This window comes from Megalopta genalis, chromosome 6, assembly GCF_051020955.1.
Source record: "Megalopta genalis isolate 19385.01 chromosome 6, iyMegGena1_principal, whole genome shotgun sequence".
NCBI lineage: Eukaryota > Metazoa > Arthropoda > Insecta > Hymenoptera > Halictidae > Megalopta > Megalopta genalis.
Window position 1 is genome coordinate 20,808,803 of NC_135018.1, and position 12,124 is coordinate 20,820,926.

Consider the following 12,124-nt stretch of genomic DNA (forward strand, 5'->3'; position numbering starts at 1 on the left):
TAGCTATATAACATTGTTTTGTACACGTCTGAAAACCTTAATCTATAACATTAAATGACAACATTAAATGAGTTTTTTGGGGGCGGGGGTGGTGGTGAATGATATCATTTCTAAGGGTTGAAAAGGGGGTTAAAATGTTTCATAAATTACCTGTCGGTAGGTATTTTGCAAATGTTCCTTTTTTGTATGTTAAGATATAGAAGAATTAGTCTTGAAATTGTGACAAGTAAGACGATATCAAATTTTTATAAAAAAATTACGCTTACCGGTATCCTGTTTCCTTTCGGATCCTCCACTATAACATCAACTTTGCCGGGTGAAAATGTTTCTACTATGAAATTGTTGCGCGCATCTGCGACAGGACCATTTGGCTCGATACCGGGTCCGTAAACTTTGACTCTGTGGGAAAAATTTGATCAGCAACAAGTAACTTAATTGTTTGTTAACTGTAGCAAATAACAGACGGAACATCCTGAAGTTACATCTTCTCCAATATTACGATGGAGATCGATGACACAAGAGAAAGATATTTTTTGAAATACCATTTATTGAAATTAGCAATTTTAATATTTGAATACTCGTATGACGAGTTCCAAAAATATTTGTAATCAATTATTAAAAAGACTTTAAATTTAAGACTAGAACTATCGAGACCTAAACACGACTCGTGTATATTGTTTTATAACAATAACAAAATTGGAGCTATTCAAACTTCGTACAATTTTGATTATAATATATGCATGGATAAAAGAAGTTTATCAACAGATTTCTTTTTTACTAGTTTGGTAGATCTAGGATCAATAATTATAAATGTTATTTATTTCTTTAATGTCAAATTGAAGTACCATTTTTCTGTCATCAATATTTAAGTTATGGAGTAAATACAACAATAAACATCAGTTTTGTTTGTATTCTAAGAAATTGTTAATGATAAAGCATTCAAAGAAATGTAGATACGAAATAAATTATGAAACAAGGGATCAACAAGGTATATCATATTTCGTTCAATAAAACTCGTAATCTTTTTCGGGACCGACCTCCAAAAATATTGACATTGAAATGTGTAAGATAAACAGAACTAGAACTCGTTAATCCTTAAAGCTATCATGAAATTTTACTCCAAGCTAACTTTGTTTGGTTCGTCAATAGCGAACCGGTTAAACGATGACGTTATACTGGTAGTCTGAATAAGTAATCAAAAAATTCGTTCCACCAGTCGTTCTTTTTTGGGTTAGTATTCAAACGAGATTTATATATCGAAATGTTTATACAAAATTTAAAAAAGCGACATCTCGTCTCCAAGTGAGGGGAAAAGAATTAAGTAAAATTAATTATACCTTACCTTTCTGCTCTTTCCGGACCCGTTCGTTGTTTTAATGGAGCTCCTTCTTTTAATTTAGCATGAGGATATTGGGACAAATAAGTCATCATTGATAATTCGTCTATATTGGGGCTGATCATTTCCTCAGGTTTAATGAGCTGTAACAAAGTTGTAAATGAAATTAAGATAATAATCTTAAGTTTTACACTACATTAAACTATGGATCTTTGTGCAAGGTAAAAGTTGCCTACGATTTCTTTATCTTTATACAAATAGACTCTATAATAGAATTTGAACAAAGATAAAGATAACAATAAAAATAAAGATATAGATTTGTAATACATTAAAAGACTATTTTGATCTTCCTAAATTAAAAAATTATTTTGATCTTTCTACTGTCTTAAATGTCATCTACTCACTGTCATAAATGTATATGATAAATTGCTGTATTCGGGTGTCAACTATTGCAGATATTGTCACAAAATGTTTACCTGTGGTATGTTTAACCAGTTGTCAGCTAAGTCCATTGCGTCCGAAGTATTTTGCAAAGCATTATTAGGATTCCATTCTTTCCAATCTGGGCAGAGGCCAGGTGCAACGGCATCCACAAGAGCACCTATGGTTCGTCCATCTTTCCAATTCGATGTGAAGTTATTGATCGGTAGATCTGGAATCTTCGCCTGGATCCATCGCATTAATCTCGCGTTTGGCGCAACAGGCTTGTCCGACTCGAAGTCTTCTTCCTCCAGCATAGGCAGAGAAATGCAATAATGCAGAATCAGTGTCCATAATAACCCCAGAATCAGCTTCAGTTTACAGTCAACAATGTCTGTCGAATCTGTAACAGAAATCAATGCAGACATGTCAGTATTGCAACACCAAATCAGTTAGTCTTTATCTAAACATTGTAGCACGTTATCGAGATATGTGCTATATGAAAAGTCAAGAAAGGTGTTGGCGAATAGCTTCGAGCAAAGAACTCAGAATCGACAAATTATCAGTCTGCGCAAGCAAAATTGGAATCCCACTGAACCCAAAAGTGGTAAATACAAAATAATAAATACAGTTAAAGGATTTTTAAAGAAATTCTCTTGCTTGCGAAAAGAAAAACTTATTATTTGATCGCATTTGCATTTCCTGGATATGTATCCTTTTTATTATTAGTAATAAATTATTTCTGATTTAGAAATATCTGTGTGTGCAATAATTCTAGATATTTAAATTTTTCTATCTACACTGAATTCTATTCTTTAAAATGAATTTTAAAGAATATTTTATTTTTATTATTTCCTTTTTATTTTTATTATTTCCTTTTTTATTTTTATTATTTCCAGTTCTAAAATTGCAACAATATTTGGTTCGTCGCTTCTTGCTTGAACAACTATATTAAGTAAATAAAACTTATAATCATGTGGACGAATTGTACTTTTCGGAAATGATAGGAAAGCTGGTTTCCTGGACAATGCATACAAAAATGTAGATCAATTTTATAGATCTCAGTAACTTATACGAATGCTGAAAATTTCATTATTAGATAAAATAAGTGGAAAACGTGATCTTCTTTATCTGTTTTTGTCACTTCACTCAATTGCTACTTCTGCACAAATTTCGTTACCCATTGTCCAGCAAACTAGTTCTTCTAACAACTCAAAAAAATTCAATTCGTTTCATTCCATATTAAAAAAGTTATTCGTGCGGATTTTACGGAATCCAACTGAATGAAATCGTTTTCTTGCAGTAGATTCTTCAGAATCGAATACTTGAACAAGGTCTGAACACCTTTTTAGTGAATTTGAAACTCACATATTCGATCTCACGATCCTCGATTCTCGCCTTCGATGACAGATGGACTAAACGCAGCTCGTCATCCAGCGATTCATTTCCTTCTTTGAATCTTTTAAACCAATTCTGTGCGATTCTTTCACTAACAGAACCTTCCTCACAAATGCTATAAATGCGTTTTGCCGCATCTGCTGCTGTACTGCCAAGTTTGAATTCGTAAACAATAAAAGCACGAATTTTTACTCGTTCGCTGTCCATGTTTAATGTTACTGTAACTACGCAACAACGAAACATTTGAAACTTAGAACAGTTAGAACAGTTTGTGCATACAAACAACAAAGATCAAATTTCTAAATGACACCAAATTTATGACTTAATGTTGTCAATTTTCACGCGAAAGTCAATGTATGGTTACAATTAACGAAAAAACTGCACGAACTATTCCAGGTACATACCTAATACAGTAAATTCTCTCCAATTGTCATATCACCTCTTCGAAAATTGCCTATTTTTGTTTACAAACTGAACGATAATTGGGGAGAATTTATTATATTTCTCGACGACTGTATACGTCCTTAGCAACTACAACGAGTGTTCTAAACCAATTTAATTATTTCCTACCAGCAGTGCGTTCTCTAGTATTTTTGAAGAGTTTGTTACCACCGAATAAACAAGGGCAGACTTAATGAGCACCTTTACCTCACTGCTCGTTGCATACAAACACAACTTGCACTTGTTCTTCATATAACTTAACCATCCTATCTTACAATGCTCCTATTTATACTTTTTTCCTTCAACATTTTCCCGACCACATCTTACACGTCGTATCAACCACTTTTAGGTCTAGAAAAGTTCTCATCAGTTTCCTCGTCTTTTCCTTGAGTCTTTTTCAAGATAGAACTAAGCACTCCTTGCTATCGTATCAAACATTTCAAAATCGGTTATATCGGAAGAAAAGCTTCGCTTTCTTTTCGTTCTCGAATACCTTCTATTTCCGTTGAATTCACTACGTAATTAAATTGTTACTTCAACCTACGTCTCAAAACGACAGCATTCATGCAGTTGAAAGTTTCATGTATACACTGTTAACCCTTTCGTAACTAACGGTAACCATAATCCAATCGCCCTGGCTTTGAATCTTTGCTAAAGTACTAAAGGTGGCATTCGTTAATATCTGTGGTTGATTTTACTAATAAAATTCGCGTATTTCAACATGTTAGTCGCGTTACACTTCATACATATTGATTCGAGATTGCTAAAACCAATAATCCACGATGACAAAATACAAATTCGCAAGAAATTCTCCCGTAAAGAAAGAAATCTGCCAACATCTAAATCATAACAACAAGATTAGATAATTATTATATTTTTGATAAGTCACAAGCTATCTTTTTATATCTGCCAACGAACGATCATTTACGAAGTATTTTGGTCTTCAACGCCGGGAACGCGAGATAGCTTGCTACGAAATTTCGGAAGATACGATCAAGTGCAAACCATTCGTATAATTCAGGCTCGAAGTATTCGCGCTAGATGTCTGACAAAGACGCATAGGTTTGTCCTTCGTGACAGAACTACTGTTCGTAGTCGAATCTCACGTGGATCAATTGCATGTAGGATGTTCCGATGTCCGCGTAAATGCCAGAAACTAATGGAAGGTCTCCTTATTAGCTAGTATTACATTCGGCTATTGGCAACCATTCAATCGGTGAATCACTATCTCAAAGATATTCCTTCACGTTTTTCTTGCTCGTTCATCAGAGATTGGGCGCAGTAAAAGTTCATCTTCGAAAAATACCACTTTTCGAATCACGATCCCATGTCGTGCTTGCAATTGTAATGCAGGGTGGTCCAGTTTTAGTAAGAACACATCTCTTCGAATTATTATAATATATAGTATATGAGATGATATTATTACATTATGTCATATACTCATATATCAATATTTTCTTATTAGAAAATATAGTATTATGTTATAATACTATAAATAAATAATACTACTAAAAAATAATATATAATATTTTCTTATTAGAAAATATTGATCTCGTAAAAATTGACCCTGAAAAAAGTATTCTTTCCAAGAAACAAGTGAGAATTGATTTCTTTTCCTAACTCTATTTCGTATTCTTCTGTACACGACTACAGGGAATAGAATTTCGTTGTTCTTAACAGTTACCTAATAGAAATTTAAAATTGGCATGTGTGTCCCATTTACTTTAATGTTCAAATATTGATAACAGGAGAATGACATTTTATTTCGATTATGATAAAAACAAATAATATTCGTATGTAATAGATTTTGTTAATTTAATATATGAGTATAAATATATTATTCACACAGGATAAATGTAATTTATGAGTGTAAAACTATTATTAAGTGCATTACTACAAGAAATGTACATGATGAAACGATTACAGACAATTCTTTCTAAAAAGAAGTGACTCATTGACACCAAAACAATTGAATGAATCAAACCGTCCAAGAACGTGAATACCTCCAGAAGCATCTACAAGTGTCAAGCGCAGCGATATTGCATTACGTCAGACTAATATCATTTCGGAGTAGTATTCACGTCCACGGCTAACTGCTATTAAAAGAATCAGACTGGAAGCTAAGATTTAAGAGAAATCGTTTGAAGCGGAATGAAATGAATGCATTTTACAAAACGAAATTTAAGTAACTCGAATCTAGTATAGATAGGCATGTACGTATGTATTTTTGGCATGACATTGTCTCGCGTAAGTTACAAATAGAAAATGACAAATCCTTGCGAAGACAATTTAACCGAAGTATTTCGGGAAATTTCACCTATTCGCACGCGACAAAATTAGTAACGCGTGAACAATTAAATATCAACATTGTGACTAACACTTCAATACTTAAGCACGAATCAGAGTCGTCTAATGTAGTATATGTTTTAGACGTAATGATTAGTATCCATTTAAAATTTAGGGCCCACAAAAATTGTAATGTCGATATAAATGTGAACTGATCGAAAGATGAAGAAGTAAAAGGGGAAAGAAAAAACTAACAACTATTTCAAATTTTTGCGCTGTATTTAAATTATATGTATAGCGATTCACAGAATTATTTATGCAGGGAGATGAAGTTCATTTCGTTTTATTTAATTTTCTGTTTCGATGAAAACGTTCACGTTTTAATGAAAAATGAGTACCTTGATATTAATACTTGCTATGGTATACAAAGACACTTGTGGACCATGTGTAATATAAAATTTGCATGATTATTAAAAAGAGTGTTTAACTTTATAAAATAGCGATTCAATGGTTTGCCATAGAACAGGAAGTTTTATAAAACTCAGTGGCATTTTACACTCTTTTTTTCCGTACTGCTTAAGAATACATATGACGCAAGGAGAATTGCGTGGACTGTTATAAATCAATACTTCAATAATCAGATAATGTGCTGCAATTATTTTAGCAATATGTGGTAGCTTAATAATAAATTAATTATTTAAACTACGTATTGTTTATACAACTAGTATGCTTCAGTTGCCAATATCGAACTACTTTGATTTCAAAACGTACATCTGGTTTCATGTTTATTTATTAATTCTCTGATTTTTATCCTCGTTTCGATGGATGAATTGGGCATCAATGTAGCAGTCTAAGTCCCTAGATATTAATCCAAGAGTTTCAGTCCTTGAATATTAATCTAGAGACTGACTTCTAAGTGGAGCGTTCAAACGATACATCGCCTGTTTAATAACAAAAGATTAATGATTACCGATACTACAAAGATTAAGAATACGAAGTGCCAAAGCGTACACTTTGGCCTTTCCCGTAACCATTATAGTTCGATATTTCGGACTTAACGTTGTCATGGACCTTTGAGAGATCTACTTTATATCCGCATGTCGCATCCAGCTGACATTTACGGCTGTGTTATAAATAATTACGATCATATGTATTGTTGGGCGTTTACATGTTCCCTTCAAGTTTTTAAAGCGCGAATCCTATAATATGTATAGCCGATGCTGAGATGTGCAATACTTAGGCTATGAAGTGTGAAGATATTTCACAAGCTACACTACCTAACAGAAATATAGCTTACTCTCCAAGCGTCATTTAATTTCTCCTGTTTTTGAGGTATATTTTTTTCAAATCATACTTTTGTTAGACAATGTACACATAAATATTCTACTGCAAGCCGAACAACTTTTGGCTTCGCGAAAAGTACAGATTTCTTTGATTCAAATTCCTTCTATTTATATAATAAAACTGCACAATAAACAAATGTTTGAAACGCAAATTGATATTTAATATAAAACATAGTTTGTATCAAAAGTTTATTTACTGTTAAATTCATGCGAATGTAGGATAATTTTTCCATAACTGAATGACGCATTTAAAAATAAGTGAAAGTTTAGGAAGTAATATGATTATGTACAATAACCAAATATTAGTTCATTAAAAAATAAAAGTTTACAAATCTGTTAAACGAAGCAGAAATTATATAAAATCCGCAGCCGACTAAAAACATTAAACCCACATCATGGAAAGAATCTCTGAAACAAGCTAATATTTAAAACATTCTTTCCCAGAGTAGAAATGGCTCCATCTACTAAAAAGTGTCCTGGGAAAATAGGGGACGCCTCATGCGATCTCCCTACTAAAATATTCAAACTGTCTACGTTTTACGAGTAGAGAGTAAACATCTTAGGGTTTTAACGTGTACAATGGATTTTTATGTGCATGGCCAAACCGATGCGTGACAAAACGCTCGGTCCAACGTGTATGGGCTGCTTAAGGTTGAGCTGGCAAGAGTTGGTGCATGAATTTGCTCTTTTACGTCTCCCACCCTTCACCTGCCGACTATATTCCTCTCTTAGCATCATCCTTCAAAGGTGATGCTTGGCGATCAGTCATTACGAGCCGACCATTCGAAGTAGGGTTATATTTGTACGTTCGAGAATTTTGACGTCATTGTCGTTGATTGTAAAATGAACACAATATTTGTACAAAAATCAGCGAATGTGAACGTCCTTTGCAATATTTATAAAATATATCTATAGCCGATACCTCTGATAATAAAAATAATTCTTCGTAAGTGGGGGTTTGAAATTCCAAATATTCTTCCGGGAAGATTTTTACGTACATAATTGGCAAAAATTGTCCATTTTGAAGCTTCAGCTTTGTCACTTCTCTCCTCGCTACATTCATAGATGCTACAGCATTAACTGTACGAAGTTAAAAATCATTCAGAAAAATGATCATTTTGACAATTATTGAAATTGAATGATCTTCAAAATTATTAAAAAATTATAGAATGGTAATAATATATAGTTTGTTTCTTTCGACTCTCTTTTACGGCGAACCATTCCGACAAAAATATAACTGAGCACGCTTACGATTATTTATAATTTTATTTATGAATTTTTTCAACATATTTTTTAAGATATTCCGTCTAGACACGTTAATGTTTTTACAAACTTTAATACGATATATGAAAATTTTAATTAATCGTCGGAAACTATATATTTACACACGTGGTCCGAATAACCCCGATCTCCGCCGTCAGAGTGTCAAATGATACGGTACAATGTTTTTATATAAAACAATTCCTCGAAACACTCAGCACGTAAAATGGTGCAAAGTGAAGTTGTCGGGAATTCAATGAACATCGCGTCACTAACGAGTTTACTAACATCGCACCCGCAGTTCATCATAGTTATCGTTACACTTGCTATGTACAACTCTTACACGATGGACATAAAGGTACATTGAAATTAAATATTAAAGTATAACTGCTCAGAAACTGCACAGGCTCGCGAAAGTGTTCGAACACCTTTTAACATTGACACTTTCGACCAAAAACTGTAAGAAATCTACAGTTTTTGAAATCTTTCAACGCCTGTAGCTTGATTCTGGGTTAACTGATTTCGATCAAATATTCAGCGTGCCCACAAGTTATCGAGATCTAGGAAGGTATTTTTTAAATATTTATTATAGGTTCAGATAAAAAAGTTAAAAAGACTAGATCTTTTACATGTTTTGTCGTTTCAAGTAAGAGCAAAATTAACAGAAAGCATGTCAGTCATTGTCTAGTGGACTAGTCCCTCTATCATCTGAAAACAAAATTCAAGTCATAAAGTACAGTTTGAAAAAAGTTATCGCGATTTAAAAGGTGTTCGAACACTTTCATGAGGCTCTGTAAATGGTAACCATACTTCGAATTTCATCTGCCGCATTTGTGTATTAAATCACAAAAGCCGAAAGAATGTTGAACTACAAGCGGCTCTACAATTTGCAATGCGTTCTTAAACTAAACTGTCACCCCGTGAAATCGAAGACGAAGTACTCAATCTACAGGAATTATTTCGACCTTGAAGTAACCTTGATGCATCCAACTGCAGAGTAATCGTTTTCCTGACCAGACTTCTCCGTTTGAACAGCACCGTGTTCTGTGCGTAACAGATTTGTTCAAGCCCTCTGATATTTTAGAAGACAATTGCAACGGCGATTCGATGCGAATTATTCTGTACCCTCGGAGCAACTGAACGACTAAATAATTCATAGTATGTTAATTCAGAAGCTGTAACTTAACAATGCACTTCCCACTGATGGGCTGATAATATTTGCATGTCAATCTAAAAACGCATACAATCGTGGACAAACATTTTAAAACAGAATAATTTCTTCAAAATTGGACGGAACGAGTCAAATTTTTTCGAGACATTAGAAGCACTACTTTGGAATAGACAATGTGTAAATATTTTTTGCAAACATAGCGGTTGGGTGAAATGGCAAAAGGAATTAAAATTTGACGACGAGACAAGCGACAGGCGTTGAAAAATGACAAAATCTGTAGACTTCTCACAGTTTTTGATCCAAAATTGTGAAAAACTGCGATTTTCGAGATTGACGAAATTTTCTGTATTCAGTTACCGATACCTAAACAATGTATTGTTAAAATTTTCACTGTATGCTCAGATCAAAAAGTTGAAAGCGTGATTTTTTTATTTTTATTTGTCATTCCGCCCAATTGCAATGTTTGAAATAATGTTTTTCTGCATTGACTAGCAAGTTAACCCTTCTATCTAGAAAAAGATTCAAATCGTTTACACGAATTTTAAAAAAGTTATTACGTTTTAAAGATACTACAATACTTCTATTGTGGAAAATAATTTGAACTTTTAAATAATTTCACATGATGCCGAAATTCGTTAACGCACAACTATTGTGTTGCGAAACTGAGTTTACGAGCTCAAATAACGCAGAGTTCGAACGGTGTGAGGTGTTATACCTTTGGATTCACGCTATCTGTTAACGCAGCCGATAGCTATACAGCTTGCGTCGAAACATTCTTTCGGTGTGAATAATTCGTCGAGACATTTGTGTGAAACATTTATCTCACAGTATGAATAATACCATAAGGAACGCATTGGGAAATCTGTTGATGAAAGCTTAATAATGTAAAGGTTATTAACCTCAGATTTATACGTATCAAAATCTAGGATCTAAATCTACTAATAGAAATTATACAGAATGTCTTTCAGATTTTCGTACGATCTTTGCCAGTGTTCCACAGATTCAGATAAGACTGAGATATTGCATAACGAACAGTTCATAAATAACTTTTTAAAATGACGTAGCGTTGTCGTTTTAAACTTTTATTTATGAAAGGCTCTGGATGAAATAATTGAAAACGTACAATAGAAGAATCTATCCGAAGGCCAAGAATAATCAACATTTTGTATGAAAAGATTTAACAGAATTGTGACAAAGTATGCTGAATAGAAAATTCGATAACACGACGATATTAGACTTATGTCGATAGTACCCAGCATAGAGAATTGCAAACACTGATACAACGTTTCATACTTTTACTATAACTTGTTAATAAATTGTTTCGAAACTTTTCACTTATTAACTGACAAAGTTTATAAAAACTTCATATTTTGAGAAGCTTCGTCAAAGAGACTAAGTAAAAATAATTCTCCGTTAAAGAAAATAGCCAACACTTTGATAACTTGCGGATATTTCTTAACCACGAAAACCTCAAGCATATCATTCCTGCGTGCAATTAACGTTTCCTGTTCCAACCCATCGACCATTTTTAACGCAAAAAGTTTCTAAGCAAAACCGAAGAAAATAAATTTCAGCTACAGTCAAATCTTCAAATATTGCTTCAAAGGATATTAATCTCTTAAGCGAAAATTACGAAACGCGCCCGCTAACATTTACTGTACCAAACTCGAATTTGACGGGCGACACCCGTCGCATATTTAAATGTTTAAAAATCATACAAATCTCTTTTAACTGTTAAAGAATAATTATTATAATAATTATTTACACGCCCTTTTTTCTATCTAAAACTGTGTCATTATAGTTATATATAATGAATTATTATAAAATAATCAATATTAAAATGGAATTTAAATAGCTCGTAAATTTTGTTCACAATAATATCAATTATGTTAAGAAATTGTTTCTTAATTTCATTGTAACTTAAAAAGCATATTTTTCAATTTTTATTTAATATCAGCATTACTTTATTCATCTGTTCTGTTACTAATGAAATAGTGTCCACATTCATATAAATATATTAAATTAAAATGGATTTTTAGTTCTATTTTCTGGTAACTCCTCGCGCATATAGTTGCGCTAAATTGAATTGTCCGCGAACAAACGTTCCTTTGAAAATAAATTGTAAGACAAGTGGTTAACACTTAATCTGAGATAATTACGCGAGTACCAAATGAAACTGCGGTTTAGATACAGCATATGTTATGCATTACTGTACCTGTATCTCATGATTGTGCATCTCCATATGAGAATATTACCTCTGGCTTGTACGTATCTACCAAATATTCTACCGCACCGTGCTGACGTTGCCATTACAGAAATACAGTCCCATTAAAAAGTCCAAGTGATTTATAATATTCACGGTATACAAACTCCAACGAGAGACGACACAATGAACTCTCGAATGATGCCCACATTATTCTCACGTTAGCGTATCATTTCGAAAAGACAGATTTAATCCAAGTTGAAAAT

General features: G+C 33.0%; 1 protein-coding gene across 4 annotated transcripts in view; it reads right to left on the reverse strand.

Moving 5' to 3' along the window:
- cher (filamin A protein cher) overlaps window positions 1-12,124 on the reverse strand; it is a 74,251-nt gene that overhangs the window by 46,109 nt on the left and 16,018 nt on the right. For 2 of the 4 annotated variants that reach the window (XM_076522942.1, XM_076522944.1), the window contains exons 3-6: window positions 1,813-2,159; window positions 1,343-1,479; window positions 267-399; window positions 151-177 (exon numbers count right to left, since the gene is read on the reverse strand). In XM_076522942.1, coding sequence (XP_076379057.1) covers window positions 151-177; window positions 267-399; window positions 1,343-1,479; window positions 1,813-2,159 — 644 coding nt within the window. The remainder of the gene's footprint in view (window positions 1-150; window positions 178-266; window positions 400-1,342; window positions 1,480-1,812; window positions 2,160-12,124) is intronic. The other 2 variants (XM_076522943.1, XM_076522945.1) reach the window with 1 other exon arrangement.